This window comes from Panthera tigris, chromosome A2 (assembly GCF_018350195.1).
Source record: "Panthera tigris isolate Pti1 chromosome A2, P.tigris_Pti1_mat1.1, whole genome shotgun sequence".
Lineage (NCBI taxonomy): Eukaryota > Metazoa > Chordata > Mammalia > Carnivora > Felidae > Panthera > Panthera tigris.
Genome location: NC_056661.1, coordinates 121645703 through 121664956, shown reverse-complemented (window position 1 = coordinate 121664956; position 19254 = coordinate 121645703). Strand labels below are relative to the sequence as shown.

Below are 19254 nucleotides of genomic sequence, written 5' to 3'. Positions count from 1 at the left end.
TAAAACACAAGATAAAGAGCATCTGAAATGGGTTGACTTTACTGCCCTTCCTTCCACTTTGGTGGCTTCCATCAACGACCTTGGCCACATCCTCCCTTCCTTGCATACTCTTCAATCCAGGATCAAAAAGATCAGTGAGAGATTGACTTTCTAATCCCCTACCCACAATCTCTCAGGCTAAAATGAAATAAAGGATTCTTGGTTTCATATCTGACATAAACTATCTTCTGAAAAAACTCTGAAACATATCTCTTTCTTATTAAACAAAAAGATTTTATAAGGACATGGCAGGGTAGGTCCTATTTATTTTCATGTCTAGCATAGTTCTGTGGGGATCTGAATAATAATATTATAATATTAATATCATAATGAAAATAATCATTATGTATCAAGTCTGAATTTAAATAAATTTAACTCCTGGTTAAGTCATAAACTTCAGTTTGGTCCCTGTATTTTTTTGGTGTGGATGACTTCAGCTATATTAATATACTTTGATTTAATTAATATACTTTGATTTCCTTAGAAATATAGCAGTGTTTTCTCTGTTGAACGATGACTCTAGTTTTACCTACATTTTTATATTATGGTAGTAACTTGGCTATTCTAACATAACAACATTCAAATTTTACTAGGAAAATAGGGGAGTGTTTCAGCAACAATAAAAGCTTGGGGTCAGAATTCTAGAATTCTAAAATTCTGTGAATTCTAGCTCAGCCACTCACTAGCTGAGTTAGTTTGATACAAATTACTATCCTCTCTGAGCCTCAGTTTTCTCATCTAGAAAATGGGAGTAAAATCCACTTTTGGATTGTTTGGATCATTGTTTTGAGGATAAATGAAGAATGTAAAGTGCTTGGTATAGTCCCTGGCACACAGAATGCTCAATGAAGATTTATTCTGGTTCCTTAAACCCATTCCCCACGCTAACCCCTCTGTAGATGTGACGCCAACCTTTAGCTAAGAAGATGCACGGAACAAATCCTTAAAAGAAGTAACAATCTAGTTAGGGACATATGTCTTACACCAGCTAATGATAATTCAAGGCAAACTGTGTTAAGGCCTATAGTAAAGGCATGTGTCAAAATTTATGGGAGCACTGAAGGTGTATCCCCAGGGAACAGGGTTCTTGGAAAAAGTGATAGAAAAGTAGTAACTGAACTGAGACACTGAAGGATGGGTGAGATTTGGCATGTGGAAAAGGAGATCAGAAGGATTCCATGAAAAAGCAGCAAGGTACTACAGAGATGGAAAAGTGGGGAATGATGGAGGACACTGAGCACCCCAATATATGCAGGGTAGGCTATGGGAGATGAAGCGAGACTGCCAGGATGGACTGGGGCCAGAATCAGACCGTCCTTGAGTTCAATCCTAGGGAGATTCACATTCACATGTATAGACAATGAAGAGAAATAATTTTTAAAAATTATGAATAAACACTACAGCATGCTTATGGAGGTAAAAGCTACCAAACACGTGCCGGGCGTTGTATCTACAGAACTCAGCATCAAGCAACTGCCCCTTTCATTCCATAGTGGATAATACCAGGCTTCACGTTATTGGAACACACTCAGTCAATTAAGAAAAGTACTGATTGCCGGCTGCAAAATATCCCCATGGTGCCAAAATGTCTGTGGAGTGGGTGGGGAGGGGGAGGGAAGGTGTGATAATTAAAAGAATTGTTACTTGCGATGTCACAGGAGCCAATGTGCGAACTCTGCATGCTGGGAAGCTAGAGTGCTCCCAGCTGCCACGGGGAGGGAGGATGTGGTTTGATCCCTGGCACCGCTCCTTGGGACAAGATGAATCACAAATGTGTTAATAGTGAGGTTCCATGTCATAATGTGCCAGATGGAGGTGGTTACATCTCTGATTGATTGCCTCCTGGCCAAGACAGGGGTTTTCCAGAAGGCAAAATTTGGCATTGGAGCTCTAGGGATCAGCGGGTCTTTATTTTGGTCAACGTGGACCTGACATTCTCGACTTTATGAAGTGTGGCTACCCCCAAGACACGGGCAGCCAGAACAGTATGTGGACGAGGAAAGATGTGACGAGGGGGTGATATATGGAAGAAACAGCTTTGCCCCGGACAGAGTTCCTCTGGCTAAATGTGGCTGTTAAGGAATCCACGGGTGCCCTGGAAAGAAGGGGCTGGGGCTGGGTGGGGAGGTGCAGTAGACACCCTGCTTGTGAACGAATCAAATAACTAGAAAGAGAAAAAGAAAGTCAAGGAAGAGAATGAGCAAGAAGGAAATGCTTCCCAGCTTTGGACACCAGAACCCCACAGCAGCAGAGTCCGGATGCCAGGCTGAGGCCACCAGGCAGAAACACAGAGCAGAGCACTGCAGGGTGACCTTCCTGCCTGTTCCCTCCCACTCCCCCCAACTGTAACCACCCAGCTCTTTGTTGTGGTGGTTTTCTCCCCCAGCGCAAGCTTCCAACTCTAAACAGCCAACTACAAGGGCAATAACTGTGGCGTCCTACTGGGAACTAACGCAGTCTCTCGTGCAGGCGCTGGGTCCTAATACAGGACAGCGAATAAAGCTTCATTACAGAACAATGGAGTTAGCTGCCAGAGCCTACAGATTTGAATAAACAACAAATAAGCAACATCTGCTCCAGCATATGTGTATGGTAAAAAAAAAAAGTCACAAAATAAAAGAATTTGTAAATGCCAAAAGCAACACTAAACTGCCAGAGCTACTGTAGAGTGAATTTTTAATTGCACATGCAAAGAGGCAGGCTGTGGGTATTAGTCTCACATATGTCTTCTCGCTGCCAACCTGGGAGTATAGATGAATTTAATTAAATAAGGATTATCCCTTCTCCCCAGTACAATTACTTATTTATAACAATGATAAAATTGCCTAATAAAAAAATTGCAATATTTCAAAAACAAGCCTAGAAAACACCCTGCTTTCTGTGTAAGTCGTTCAGGGCTGTTTGAGTCTGAGTGTGTCTTTTAAAATTAAGTCTTTGCCTACTGCCAAGGAAGAAAAAACAAACAACAACTCTTATCATAAAGCCTGCTGCAGTTAAACAGCCAGAGACGGCATTACGGGGAAATATAAAGAAGATACAGAGCAGCCTGGGAATTGCCTTTCATGGGGTGTGTAGAAAATTAAACAATTGGACTCAAATTGAGGCCAGGGGACGGAGCCAAGGGACAGGGCCACTGAGGCTTGGGCTTCGCCAGTGTCCTGCTCCTAGTCTGTTTTGTGAACAGGCAGTCGCCGGTGATCAGTTCCCTTTACTTCGCCTATTTCTCTTCCCTGTGTGCTAATTCCCTGAAAACAAATAACACTACCCAAACCAAACCAACAACAAAAGAGATGGGCACTCCAGCCCCTCTGCTCAGTGCCAGTGGGGTTCATTTCTTACCTCCAAGTTAGCAATCCCCATCATCAGGGAGGCCAGCGGTGATAATTCAAGTATGAAACTGTAGATGGCAAAGTAGATTCATGTGTAAATAACCACAGAAATCAGTATCTTCTGACTCTCGTGATCTAAGTTTATCTTTGAGCAATTTTGTTGTTTTAATTAATAGCTGTTCTGCACTAGAAGTTAAGGCAAGTGCTAAGAGCTTGTGACCAGGTGCATTCTCAAAATCAGTTCAGAAGCCAACTAGAAACAAAAGGCAGTCAGGGGCTCCGAGGTGTGTGGCTGGGGGCAGTTGCACAATTTCTCTACCTCAGTTTCCTCATCTGTTCAATGGGAATAGTAATGGTAGAATCCACCCCCCCCCCCAAAGGAAGGATTCAATGAATCAATACACGTAAAGTGCCTGGAACGGCACCTGTCATGGAGTTAGCACTTAATAAATGTTGCCAAGAATTTAAAGGGATGCTTTAGCAAGGCACTCAAGTGTGTACTTGGCTCTTTCCTGGATGTTAGTAGCTTTCCATTTATCTTTTTCTTTTCCTTCATAACATTTACCACAGTAGTAATTCAGTAATTAGTTGGTTTCCCTGGTTATTCACGAGCTCTACAAGACTAAGTTCTGTTTTGCTTTCATTTGTGTCTCCAGCACCTAGATCAGGTTCTTATTTGTATAAGCGCTCATTAAATATTCACTGAATGAATGAATTCAGTATGGGAGGAGGACTAGATTTACATTCAAAAGATCCTGACTTGAATTTGGTCCTTCTTTTGCCAGCTATGTAAATTCAGGCAAGTTGCTTAATTTGTTGATGTCTTATCTCTAAAGAGGAAAGAATAGTATGGTGATTACATTAAATAATGTAATTGAAACTGCTCAGGACACTGTGAGTCTGGGTGTCAAATGTTAACTGTTAATTTAACAATGAATTGCTTCCTGGGGCACCTGGATGGCTCAGGTGGTTAAGCATCTGATTCTTGATTTTGGCTCAGGTCATGATCTCACAGTTCCTAAGTTCGAGCCCCACATCAGGCTTTGCGCTGACAGTGCAGAGCCTGCTTGGGATTCTCTCTCTCTCTCGCTCTCTCTCTCTCTCTTTCTTTGCCCCTCCCCTGCTCTCTCTTTCTCTCTTTCTCTCAAAATAAATAAATAAACTTTAAAAGCAACCAATAACCACCCCCCTCAAACCCAATGAATTGCTTCCTAATAATGATTATAATTTACTGGAATATAGAGTTAAGCAACAGATTCCATGTATATTCAGGTAAAACAACTTTCTGAGAGATGTTGCTGGAATGTGTGCAAACCTAAAATAAAGTAAGTCTACATTACTTAGGACTAAATGCAACATGCAAAAAGAAAGCACCAATCCGCTGATCTGAAAGGAATACACCTATTGGATGCAGTCCTAATTTACAAATACTGAAGTCCATGCCAATAAAATCATTAAAAATACCATGCGTTATATTTTAAGACAGTCATTATACTCTGCCCACAGAACACTGTTGCAACATTAAATCACCACTGTTGAATGAGAATGTAAACTCTTCTGGCGAAGGTAAGAGAAGCTTAGATGTTGCCATATACGGGGTTCCCTAATGGGTCAGGCACTGTGCTAGGTCTGGGGATGGTGGGTAGATTAGACAAGATTCCTAATCTCAAGCAGAACATAATTTAGCATAAGGGAGAGAGACATAAGCAAATGGTTAGTGTTTTTCCAGATGAGTCCTGTAGAGGTGTCATTGATCAAGGCTACTAATAGCATAAAGGGAGAGTTTACAGGTAGAGAAAAGAAAGGAGGAAGAGTACATGGACTGTGGAATTTGTCTGCCTAAGAAGAGAATGGGGTGGGGGGATGGGCTAAATGGGGGATGGGCACTTGTTGGGACCAGCACTGGGGGTTTTATGTAAGTGATGAATCCCTGGGTTCTACTCCTGAAACCAATACTACACTGTATGTTAAGTAACTTGAATTTAAATAGATAAAATTTTAAAAAGAGAGAGAATGGGCTGTCTTTGGTGTTCTTAATCAGTACACCAGCCCCTTCGAAATAACAGGGAGATGAGAAGAGAGAGACATTGTGAAATCGAAAGAGACTAAACAGAATCTAGTTTAGTTTAGTGGTAACTGATCAGGAAGAAGACCAAAAGACCAACCAGGAGACAGGATATAAAAGGCACCTCTTCAAAGGTACCTTTTCCAATCTGCTTTGGAGCAAAAATCCTATCAGTAAAACCTTAATAATTTAGCTCTCATTAAATCCCCAAATATACTCAATTTGTAAAAAGGTACATTTAGCATTATCTTGGATGAATCACTATTTATTCTGTTGTGGACAAATGAGCAAACACAGAGAAGCACAAGAAGGAAAAACCAGACGTCATTTATTATCTACCTTGCCATTGTCTACACTATGTACACTCACGCTTTCTCTATTTTGGTTTTTTGTGAGAGGGTTGAGGGTTAGAAACTTGTATTAAAATTTTTAACTTGAATTGTATAAAATACAAAGAAAGGAAAAATATTACCTGAAACCCATCACCATGAGATGGTCACCAAACTATTAAGTGTAGCTTAATTTATTTTTTAAGTGTATTATATAGATTATATATGTAATTTTATATAAGTGAATTGAGAAACACATTTTATTTTATGACTTGCTTTTATCTTTTAATTGTAAGTCTTTAACCACTGTGGCAAGAAATACCAGTTGTCATTTTTGATGACCAAATGATATTCCATTTAATTTTATTCCATTCCAAATAATCCTCTATATTGGACATTTAAGCTAGTTTTTCACACCTCTTTTATAATTGTCTTAGGATAACTTCCTAGAGGGTATATCCAGGTAGGAAGATAAACACAGTTGCAAAGTTTCTGATACATATTGTTATATATTGCCTTCCAGAAAGCAATATGTATTCTGGCCAACATTAGATTATATGATTTCTTAAACCTCCATTGATTTAATAACTCATTTGCCTGTTTTAGTGTAATTTAATTCATATTTCTCAGATTACTACTGAGGTTGAAAATCGCTTCGTTTGCATTAGCTTGGTTAATAAAATTCCTACTGACACCTTTATTTTTTGTTCAATTTTCTTGCATTGGGAAATTTCAAACATGTACAAAGTATAGAAAGTAGCATAATGTATATCTATTCCTTGTAACCACCTACTGTGGTATTAAAATTTAACATTTTTTCATAGTTACTTCAGATTTGTTTTAAAAAGGAACCATTACAGACACAGTAGTCTTATTTACCTGGGTTTATCCCTTCCTGAACTCATTTCCTCCCTCCTAACCTCCCAGAGTTAACCAGGATCCCGAACTTGGTGTTTATATTTCCCTTGTATATTTTTGTGCTTTTACTTTGTATATGCATTATTAATACATACCAACTATTGCTAAAGTAAATTTATTTTATATATTGTATGCATCTAACTGATTTACTTACTTCCATCTTGTACTCATGGTATTTTTCCATGTGGATAAGTTAACTTGTTTATTATCGTTGTGGTATATTATTCTACTCTATGATTATGTTATGATAGCATTAACCTTATTCTTATTGATTTGATTGCCCTTAGGTTGTTTTAAGTTTTTCACTATTTCAGTGTTGCAAAAAATGTTTTTATATGTTCATTCACATCTGCATATATGTAATGATTTCTCCGGGCCATATCCTATGAATGGAATGGCTGAGTCAAAGGGTCTGTGCTTCTTAAACTTTACTGGATTTTGCCAAACTGCTTTGCAAAATGGTTGTACCAATTTATAATCTCATCAGCTGTGTAAGATTTCTTCTTTGTCACCAATACTTGGTAGAATTAAATTTAAACATTTTTGTCAGTCTAAAATGGTATCTAATAATTTAAATTTATCTGTTCCTGATTATAATAGGGTAAAGCATATTTTCTTCTTTTAAAAAAAAATTAATGTTCATTTATTTTTGAGCGAGAGAGAGAGAGAGAGAGAGACAGCAGGGGAGGGGCAGAGAGAGAGGGAGACACAGAATTGGAAGCAGGCTCCAAGCTCTGTTAACTGACTGAGCCACCCAGGAGCCCCTCTTCTTCATTGGTTAATTTTTCTGTGAATTGTATACTTATTTACTGTGCATTTTTGGTTTAGTCATTTGCCTTTTTTTTTTTTTTTTTTTTGGCTCACTTTTAGAAATTATATATTAATTCTGGAAACAAACATTTTGCTGTGCATAGGTTGTAGATATCTATTACTTTGTGACTTCGTTTATTTTTCAATTGTAATATAGTTGACCTGTGACTGGTCTTTGAACTTTGTTTATGCTGTCTTTGTTGAACCAATATTAACAATTATAATGAAGTCATATTATCCATATTTCTTTTTATAGTGTGCTTTTGGGTGTCCTGTTTAAGAAATTGTGTCTTACTCTGAGGTCATAAGTATACTCTTCTTTATTTTCTTCTGTAAGTAGCAATGGTTTGCTTTTCACAGTTAGACCTTAGCTGTACTTGGATTTATCTTTGTTAATGGGACGAGCTAAGGGTGTAATTTTCTATCTTTTTCATATGGATAACCAATTCATTGTATCAATTGTGTTAATCCTTTCTCCACTGGTTTTGAAATGCTTTCTCTGACTTAGCATTTCTATGCATGTAAGGGTCTGTTTCTGACCCCTATTTCACTGATCCATCATCTTTTTAAAGAAAAAAAAAATTAACAGTGGTATAACACCTTAATTACAATTATGATATAAGTGTTGATTTCTAGGAACATAAACTTCTCCTCCACAATCTTCATTATTATCTTAGCTCTCCTTGGTCCTTTACTAGGACATAGGAATTTCAGGACCATCTTGCAGGTTCCACACAAAAACAAAACAAAACAAAGCAAATAACAGCCCTATCAGGATTTTATTGAAATTGTATTGTACATTTTATTATTGGTGGATATTTGGTTTCTTTATAATACTGAGCTTTCCCATTCTTGGGCATGACATAGTCTTGCTTTTATTTAGGTCTCATTAAGAGACATGGTAATATTTTATAGTTTTCCCAATAAATATCCTGAGTCTTCATTTAGGTATATTCAAAGGTACTCTTATAGGTTTATTGTTGTTGGAATTGTGAGAGAAATCTTTTTTTTTTCTTTAATGTCTTCCTAATTGGTTATTGCTGATGCCTGGAGATAATACTGATTTTTGCATTTTGCTATTACATTCAATAAAGTTGCTAAACCTTATTATTCTATTAATATGCCTATTAGTTCTCTTGGGATTTCTATGCAGACAGTTATTTTGCCTGCGAATGTGAATAGTTTTTAAGTTTATATACATCTTACTTCATGGTATTTTCATTCTGCTTTGACCTTGAGTTCAATGCTGAATAAAAGGAGTGTAGCAAGTTCTGTTCCTTGTTGGATGGGATTTCCTTGAAGGTTTCATTGTTAGGATTGATATTTGGTATGAAGATTTGATAGATGCCTTTCAGATTAAGAAAATTTCCTTCTGTTTCTACTTGCAAATAATTTTTCTCTGTTTTGATTTTTAATCATGAATCATGTTTACATTTTGCTGTCTTCTTTTTTCTGCATCTTTTGAGATTCCTAAATTTTTTGAACTGTTGATAGAATATGCTTGAAGTGACTCTACCAACGTTGATCCACCCTCAAATTTATGGAAAAGCACCACTGTTAAGTTGTTAAATGTTTGTAATGGAAGAAATCTTTGTATAGCAAAAATCATAATCACTTATTGTTTATGATGACAATATATACTCTCAGCTTGTCATTTACATTTCAATTTTTTATGATTGTTTTTCATACATACATAGTATATTCAATGTTTAGTGAAAAATTGGGGGCACCTGCGTGGCTCAGTTAAGTGTCCGTCTCTTGGTTTTGGCTCAGGTCATGATCTCACGGTTTTGTGAGTTCAAACTGTCCATTGGGCTTTGTGCTGACAGCACAGAGACTGCTTGGGATTCTCTCTCTCCCTCTCTCTCTGCCCCTCCCCCATTTGTGCTGTCTTTGTTTCTCTCAAAACAAATCAACTTGAGAAAAGTCATGAAAAATTGATTAATTCAATTAGCTATTGCACTTTAATCAAGCTTTAAAAATAGGTTTCTGTTCCAAATTTATATAAAATTCATCTACATTTATACTATTAGCCCTTTTATAATTTGGGTGCCATTTTTTTATATTTAATTATCCATCTGAAATTTCATTCATCTGAGAGTTCTGTTGGTGAAGAGTGAAATATTTTATAAGCACACACATCTTTCTCATAATCCATCAAGTTGATCATATCATTTATTTCCTTTCATAATTTATCATAGTAGTTGACAAATTATTTTAGTTTTTCAATTGTTGAAACATTGAAATCTTGGAATAAAAGTTAGTTTTCAAGGATTAGAATATTTCTGGTGCTTTACTACATTTAAATCATCATTTCTTTATTGAAAATGTTTAGGAGTGCCTGGGGGGCTCAGTTGGTTAAGCATCTGACTTTGGCTCAGGTCATGATCTCACAGTTGGTGAGTTTGAGCCCCGCGTCGGGCTCTGTGCTGACAGCTCAGAGCCTGGAGCCTGCTTCAGATTCTGTGTCTCCCTCTTCCTCTGCCCCTCCCCCACTCTCACTCTGTCTCTCTCAAAAATAAAAGAAACATTAAAAAAAAAAAAGACAATTGTTACATCTGTATTCATAAGTAAAATTCATCAATTTTATGAGCCAATTTAGTCAATTTTGAAACCAAGTGTTGTTGTATTTTTTTAATCTAAGAGGAATTGGAAAGATTTACAAATGTTTACATTACCTGGAAAATTTATACAGAAGAGCAATTATTTCTTGAAAAACTGGAAGAGTCTACTCATGTAACACTTTTGGTTTGGTGTTACTGTTGCGCATTGCTGTTCTTACAGGTTGCTTTTGATAAACTTAATTTTTGTTTGTTTATCCCTCTCTGGTATTAGTTTACTTAGGAGTTCTGCTATGTTATTTTGTTAATATTTTAGGTTTACAATAGATATGTATATATAAATATGGCAACATAAATATAAAATTATATAAAATGTGGAAATATAAATACAGTAAAACCTTGGATTACAAGTAACTTGTTCTGCAAGTGTTCTGCAAGACAAGCAAACATTTCAAATAAATTTTACCTTGATAAATGAGCAACGTCTTGCAATAGGAATAGTACATGACATCGAATGTCACGTGATCACAACTGAGCCAATGGTTCTCGAAGTTTGCTTTGATATACAAGTGTTTTGAATAGCAAGCATGTTTCTGGAATGAATTATGCTGGCAAACCAAGGTTTTACTATACATATATTTTCTGAAATATCCATGTTAATTATCCCTGTTTTTAATTATACCACTTGTATTTGTGTTCCTTTATAATTTTAGCATCAGTTTTTCAGATGGTATAACTTCTATATCAGTGGTTCTGTCTTTTCTCTAATTTTATTTTGATTATCTGGTTTTGTTTGTATGCATTTCTCTCTTTTTATTGCTTGACAGCTTTGCCCACAAAAAAGCTAATGCTTTGATTTTACTTGTCAAATAACTTGTTTCTGCTTTCTCCACTATTAATTTCTAGTTCAATAATCTCTAACTTCCAAATATGTTTTTTTATGATGGCTTCTTGAGGCAAATAATTCATTTTAGTTGTTACTTACTTGATAATGAAAGCGATTAAAGCTATGAATTTGCCTCAGATTACTGCTTCTGTTCCAATTCTTCAATTTTATATGAAATATTCATCATTATTACTTAAATGATCTGAACTTAATAGTTTTACATGAGCATTTTCTGCACTTTTTTAAAGATGGAGAACTCAGTCCACAAGTGCTAGATTTAGTATTTTGTTTTTTTGTTGGGAGGAGGAAGTATTGCTTATATTTTTATTATTGAATTCACATATTACTGCATTTATCCATGGCAAGGTAGCTCTTACATAATGTGTGCACGTGTAGCAAATCAATGAAATAATCTTTGCATTTACAAATTATTAGCCCTTCTAACAAAGTATATCAAGAACAATGATAAAGAATACTTATTTCAATATTTTTCTATTATGCTCATATTATCAATTATAATATTAATGTATTTTCTACCATCTTCTATTATGTCATGCTTGATCAGTAAAAGACTGAGAGGAATATTAAAATGTTTCCCAATTTTGGAAGAGATGTTGTTCAAAGGGTACAAAGCTACAGTTAAGTAAGGATAAGTCCAGAGATCTAAGAACCATGGTGACTATAGTCAATAATATTATATTGAATATTGAAAATTTGCTAAGAGAGTAGATTTCAGGTGCACTTATCACACTTATAAAATGGAAACTGTGAAGAGATGATATGCTAAGTCATTTCACTACTGTAATCATTTCAGTATGTATGTGCATAGACATCATGTTTCATACTTCAAACATATAATTTTGATTTAAAAATTAAAAAATACAAAATACAAAGTGTACAAAAGTTTTGGACTGGTTGTCATGGGGAGCAGAGAATTAACAACAAAATCCCCCATTTTATTGTGTCAATTGCCTATAGTATTGCCAGAATTTTTTGCTAAGTAGTGTTATGAAAATAACATATGCACATGGTAACAAAAGAAAATTAAAAGATGCCAATTAATTTAAAACATGTTAGTTTTCCTTCTGTTAAGGTACTTCCATTAGCAGTTCCTGAGATATTCTTCCAGAAGCATTCTGTGCATACTTTCTCCCCTTCATAGAAATAGATAACTCTTTTAATAAAAAGAGGTGTCTATATAAAACCTTTGTACATATTTTTTTCTCATTTAACAACTGTATATCTCAGAGACCTTTTCATATCAACACAAAAATATCTGCTTCATTTTCCAAAATACTGTCTGAATAGATTTTAATGTAAAAATGTACCATAATTATTTAAAGCTAATTTATACTTTGGGGCACTCAGGCTGCCTCTAGCTGTTTATTATTATAAATATATTTTTGCAATCAAAAACCTTGTGTGTACATTGGAGTCTACTGATGGGTCAAATCCCAGAACTGGAATATTTGCAAACATTTAAAATTGTGTGACATTGACAGATTATACTTCAGGTAATTATTATGATTTTAACTTACAACCAACAGTGGGTAAGTGTTTGTTTCACATTTTTACTGTCACTTGGTATTACTAAACCTTTAAATATTTGTGACTTAGAACCACAGTTGATTATTATCCGTCATGGTTCTGGGGGGTGACTCAGCTCAGCTACATGGTTGTCGCTTGGATTCTCTCACGTAGTGGCAGTCAGATGACATCTGAGCTGAAGTCATCTGAAAGTTTGACTGGATTGGACATCTTGGATGCCTTATTCACATGGAGGCTCATTCAAGTCTGTCCACCGGAGTGGACACTCCCATGTGGCTTGGGATTTTCACAACATGAGGGCTGGGTTCTCATAGGGAATGTTCCAAGAACAAGTATCTCAAGAGCCAGGAAGCAGCCAGGTGTGTTAAAGGCAACACTCTACAAGTAGTAAAGCATCATTTCTGCCATATCCTATTGGTCAAAATAGTCCACACACCTTCATTTTTGAATGAAGTCATCTTTTTAACTTTGAGTCAAAATTCATTCATTTATATTCATATATATAGAAATATAAATTCATCCATATATATAATTCATACATAAATGAATTCATTCAGTCATTCATATATAAATAAAAGTAATAATTTTCCCCTTTGCCTATTAATAGAAATAGAACTAGTTTTACTTATTTTTTTCTCAGTTCTATTTTTTCCTGGGTTTACGACAATGTTTTTGAAAGTAATAAATTACATTTGCTTTACTTTAATTCAGATTTTCTTCATTAGGCTAACCTTCACCCATCTCACTTTGCTTTCTGAATTTGAAATGAAATGGAGATTGGTGCTTTTGCCTAACGTCCTAAATCATTTTTTGGAATGATTGGGGTGACTTACATGATATCAGTAGACCTCTTAATTGAATGTCAAGGAAGGCAGTTCCTATTGGCACGGGGACCTCCAGCTTCACTGAGAAGCATTCAATTAGATGAAAAACAGATGCTTATTTTTGTCTTATAAACCTCAATGCAGGTTATGTGGTAATTACTTCGAAGAGCAGGATAACAATTTATGTAATCAGCAGGACCCTATAATTACTAATGCATAATTTCTAAACAGCATTTAGCAAAATGAGGCCCATACATACAGTTTGTAATGAAAAAGATGTGTTTGACACCACACTAAATTAAATTAAAAATTTGCATATTTTCTTCCAGGAAATGCAGTAGCTTCATCTGCTTTATTTTGCTTCACTAATCCCTGTCTACTTTTAGCTCTGTTATAGGATCATGGAAATGCTGAATCACAATGATGGCTGAATGGGAGCAGAAGGATGAGGTATAGAGAAAGCCCTCCTTCTCTGCTGTCTAGGATTATGTAACATGATTCTGAGAGATTATTTGGAACGTTACATCTAGGCAACTTGTTTCCATGGAGAGTTTAATATGAAGGTCCTACAATCACTTAATTTAGAATGTAAGTGCTCGCAGAGAACTTAAAAATTACCTCCACTTGTCTGAGGCCCGGTAAAATGATGTGACTTTTAACATCAAGCAGTTGTCAGTAGGAGTAAGAAATGACTCATTCAGTTAGTCCCAGTCCTTTGTGGAATCCATTCCACTCCTGATTAAATCACACTGAGTTAATGTTGGACAAACCACATGTTGCATCAGCCCCAGGGACGTTGAACGTTTCTGCAGTAAGTCTTTTGAAATTTGCATGCACATTGGCATCACTAGTATGCCTTTAATAGTAGTAGGTGGAAATAGTGGTGGTAGTAAATGGCCGTAGTGGTGGCTATGATATCTCCTGAAGATAATTTAAGTTCTACATATTGAGAAAGTTGAGTGCTAGTTATTTACAGTTTCTCTCTGAAAGACCATCGATGAAATTGGACACCTGGAGAAATTCTTACCTGCAATTCCTGAAGTCATGTCAAGAGGATTACCCGTCTCTTCCTCAAAGCTCTGGACCTGAGACACCAAAATACATCAATCTCATTAGAAATGTTTTCATAACGAATTCACTTTATTTATTTAATCAACATATAATGAGTGCCTACTGGCTACCGCTAAGAGGATTAACCATGATTTCTAAACTCAAAGAGCTTACACTGGGGGGCAGGCAGGTGGCATGGTACAAGCACTCGGGATAAAGATTCAAAGAACTAAAGATCAGGAGAGGGAAATGGGGGAATCACTTCCAGGTGGGAGGAATAGAGACCCTGTCTGGAAGATGCGGCATTTGAGCGAGACTGAAATAATAATAATAATATTATTCTAGATTTTTTTTTTTTGCTCCTAAAGAGCTTCAAATATACTTGGAGAATGAGAGTTATTTCCTACATTTAATTTTATTTCTCTGAGGGATTTATTTATGACTTGGTAAATTTATGGAAAGCAATTCAGAAAATTCACAACTCAGTTGCTATACAGAGCTTAGATAGCTCAAAGAAAATTTGTTTTCCAAATTGATAGAGCAGAATTTATCGTTAAAGTTATTTTCAGAAATTAATAAATACTACTCTACTGAGAATAAAATTATGGGTAAAACAAAATAATAAATATTTCTTTTAAGGGTGCCTGGGTGACTCAGTCCATTAAACATCTGGCTCTTGATTTCAGCTCAGGTCATGATCTCAGGGTTTTATGAGATGACACCTGAACTGGGCTCCATGCCTGGCATGGAGCCTGCTTGAAATTCTCTCTCTCCCTCTGTCTCTGCTCCTCCCTGCTCCTGTGCGCTTTCTCTCTCTCTCTCTCTCAAAAAAAAAAAAAAAATATTTCTTGAAAAGTAATAAGATAAAGTACTACAGAAACTTGATGAATAAAAAAAGTTAAAGAAGGTAAGAAAACAGTTCCTGTTGATATTTTAGAGTTCATTTTTGCAGGTTTCCCTTTTAATATGATGTTTTTGGACATCATTGTGTAATCAAAAATTTTCACTCAAAACTTAGAAGGAGAGCTTCTTTCCCCACGTTGTGAAATTCCTTTGAAAACACCATTTTTCATGACTACAATAGGCCATATTTTGAAGGTACATTAATTTACTTAATGATTCTCCTAATGTTGGAATGTTTTCTAAATTTTGCAAATAAAAGTAATGGTGAGATGAATATCCTTATATATAAATCTTATTCTACATGTCATATTATCCATTTAGGTTCATATCTGAATAGTGAAAACTGAATCAAAGGACATTTAAACATTCCAGCACAAGTGGCCAGAAAGGGCCATAAACTCAGGAATAAAGAGAAGACCATGAGGTTACAGCTTAGCAGTGTAAGAAGAACTATTTATTCCCTCTTTTTAATCCTTCATCTGTTTTCTTTAAAGTTATTTTATACTTATGGTTCATTAGACATATTTCTTAACATTACTTTTATTGGTTTTGTAACTCAAACCAGCGTGCACCTTGTCTGTATACTGTATACATGTACCATGGACATTTTCAAGTATAATAAGAAAACTCTTCTGCTGAGATTATTATCATGGAGGAAAGTCCACTTTGTGTGATGTAAAGTACATGGTCATCTAGGGAAAAACAACCCCAGACAACAAAATCTCAACAATTTAAAACGGAAACCAGGTGTATTCCTGGGTTGTTTCCCCTGAGCCAAACTTATTAATAATTTTTTTAATTAAAAATAAAGGAACAGTTATAAACTTTGGAAACATTTTCCACCTACTCAGGATGCCAATTGGCATTGTTTAATAATAGGGTCAATGTTTCTTACATTTAGTTCTAGGAGCAGGATCTCTGTATGGAAGCGAGAGGAAGACTAAACATGTTTTATAGTGGCTATAAAGAAGCATCCTACCTTGACTTTACAATTGCAGATGCTTCATTAGGATTAAATTCTCTTAATATGTTTGGGAATTTAAAAAGAAAGGAACAGACTCAGTTTCACTAAGTAAAATCAAACAAAAAGTATGTTGATTTCTGCACTAAAAAAATCGATGCACAATTTTCTTGGAATCATAGTTTTGAAAAGTGAGCCAAATATTGTCAAATTCAGCCTGTAAGTAGGACTTTAGGGGAGCATCATAGATTGATCAGGAGGTAATTTTGGCCAATCACAGTTGAAATTATGATAGCTAGATATTTAAGTATATTGGCTCATGTTTTAAATGCCATGAAAATCTGCCAATTTCACACATATTTTTCATTTCTTATAATTGGATTCTTAAATTTGCCATTAAAAAATGACTATTAAATCTGGCATTAGTTCCTGTTTAAGATGCAACGTACCCAAGCTTCATTTACTCATCCACTGGTATTGAGTGAAACAAATATTTTTCTCCCAGACTGTGATGAGGACATAATATTTTAGGTATACGTTTTAGAAAAACAAAATTCAAGTAGTGAATTTCCTTTATATCATTTTGGGGGCTCTATGCCTAGGATACACATATAGACTGTCACACACACAAACCTGGGCAAATACTAAAGAAAGACCAGGGACAAAGTTGGTTATAAAGTTCAAGAGAGTATTCTGTTTTTCTATGGATGCCACCCAGACTAAATTAATATTATCAAATATTTTTGATGTTAATTTAATCATTCACAAATATTTATTGAGTCCCTAGTATGTGCCTAAAAACATATGAGCTTGGGGTACTTGGGTGGCTCAGTTGGTTGAGTGTCTGACTCTTGCTTTCAGCTCAGATTATGATCTCATGGTTCATGGGATTGGCCTTTCACACTCACAGTGAGGAGCCTGATTGGGATTCTGTCTTACCTCTCTCTCTGCCCCTCTCCCACTTACACTTATTCTCTGTCTCTCTCAAAATAAATAAACATCCTTAAAAAAATAAAATAAAAATAAATTTATTTAAAAAACAAAGAAACAGGGGCACCTGGGTGGCCCAGTTGGTTAAGGGAACGACGTCAGCTCAAGTCATGATCTCGTGGTTCATGCGTTCAAGCCCCACCTCAGGCTCTTTGCTGACAGCTCAGAGCCTAGAGCCTGCTTCGGATCCTGTGTCTGTCTCTCTCTGCCCCTCCCCACTCATGCTCTGTCTCTTTCTCTCTCTCTCTCTCTCTCAAAGATAAATAAACATTAAAAAAATAAAAACAAACAAACACACAAAACATATGAACTTGTATTATTTTATTTTGGGGCCTGAGTGTCTTCCCACCTCCATACATACCACCAGAGAGCTTTGCCTTGAATAATTGCTATTTAAGAATATTTGAAAGTGTACCATGTAAGAACTGACACTCTGTTCTGAATCTTTTTTATCCTGAATGTAATATTATCTCTCCCTGTCCTCTCACATATAGATGGTGTCCAATGGACCTTATTTTCCTCTAAGTCAATCAAGCTTGAAGCATAAAAAACTTTGTAAAGGGACAGTAGAGTCTGTGAGGCATCCCAACAGGCTGGGGATGGTGAAATTTCTTGTTTGGATCCTAAGTAATATAGCAGATGACAAATGGACTGCAGATTTTCTTGATATTCTTTATATTACTGTAAGTAGTACTCTGGTGATTAAGTAATCTTTGCAAGATTGAAATAAAAGAAAATTTTTCTTAGTGGTACCTCAGTTTATCTTCAAATCAGGGCTCTAGATCAAAGGTCTCCTTTTTTCCTCCATTTATAATTAAAAAAAATTTTTTTAACATTTGTTTATTGTTGAGAAACAGAGAGACAGAGCATGAGCAGGGAAGGGGCAGAGAGAGAGGGAGACACAGAATCAGAAGCAGGCTCCAGGCTCTGAGCTGTCAGCACAGAGCCTGATGTGGGGCTTGAACTCACAAACCGTGAGATCATGACCTGAGCTGAAGTTGGACATTTAAGCGACTGAGCCACCCAGATGCCCCTCTCCATTTATAATTTTTATATATTTGCAGGCTATTGGTTTACATTCAGACTAATATTTTAAGGTTCTTATTTTTTAATATTTTAAGGTTCTTGAAATAAGTTTTGACATAAGACATGTATACACATAAACATATATACATAGATATTAGGATCATCAACAGCTACATATTTTGAGGCAATTTTCATATCTTTGTGGGATAGGGAGGGCTACCAATAGGCATATTCACCTAATTCCTCTTCTTCTTTTAAGGCTATGGGTAAGTCTTACCTCCTGCAAGTTTCTTGATCCTCTCAGCCCCTTGGCTGTTTAAGAACCTATCTTCTTGGGGCGCCTGGATGGCTTAGTCAGTTAAGCATCCGACTTCAGCTCAGGTCATGATCTCACAGTTTGTGAGTTTGAGCCCTGCGTCGGGCTCTGTGCTGAGAGCTTGGAGCCTGGAGCCTGGAGCCTGCTTTGGATTCTGTGTCTCCCTCTCTCTCTGCCCCTCCCCCGCTCGCACTCTGTCTCTGTCTCTCTCTCAAAAATAAATGAACATTAAAAAAAAAGGAACCTATCTTTCTGCTCCCTAGATGTCCCAAACATGTCTACAGTGATATGAAAGTTTACCGGTAGAGCTGTCACTCTCCCTGCGTGTTACTGTGCCCACTCCTGCCATTGCACTGAGGTTCCCTTGCTGGCAGGTTCTGCACCCCAGAGACTATCAGAGCGCCTGGCTTGTAGAGGGCTTCTAAGAAAGGTGGTCCCACCTTGGGATTTGCATATAAATATTCTGCCCCACTTCTGGATGATTTACATGATGAAAGGGAAAAAATTTTGCTCTTCCTTTGTCATAATATTAAAGAATAGAGAAATGTGTGAAAACGTGTGTATATTTTTTTTAAAAGACTGAGAAGTGCAAGTAAGGGTGTCATCTAAATGAGGGTGAAAATTAGCATGAGTGAGTGAAGGGGAAGATGAAGGAGCAGACTGTGAAATATGTGAAGATATACATACATGCACATATAG

The 19254-nt window shown here is 36.2% G+C and overlaps 1 protein-coding gene across 1 annotated transcript in view; it reads right to left on the bottom strand.

The window, feature by feature from the left end:
• Positions 1 to 19254, bottom strand: part of ITPRID1 (ITPR interacting domain containing 1) — a 77462-nt gene that overhangs the window by 37190 nt on the left and 21018 nt on the right. Inside the window, exon 8 of the mRNA XM_007090548.3 lies at positions 14337 to 14394. Coding sequence (XP_007090610.2) covers positions 14337 to 14394 — 58 coding nt within the window. The remainder of the gene's footprint in view (positions 1 to 14336; positions 14395 to 19254) is intronic.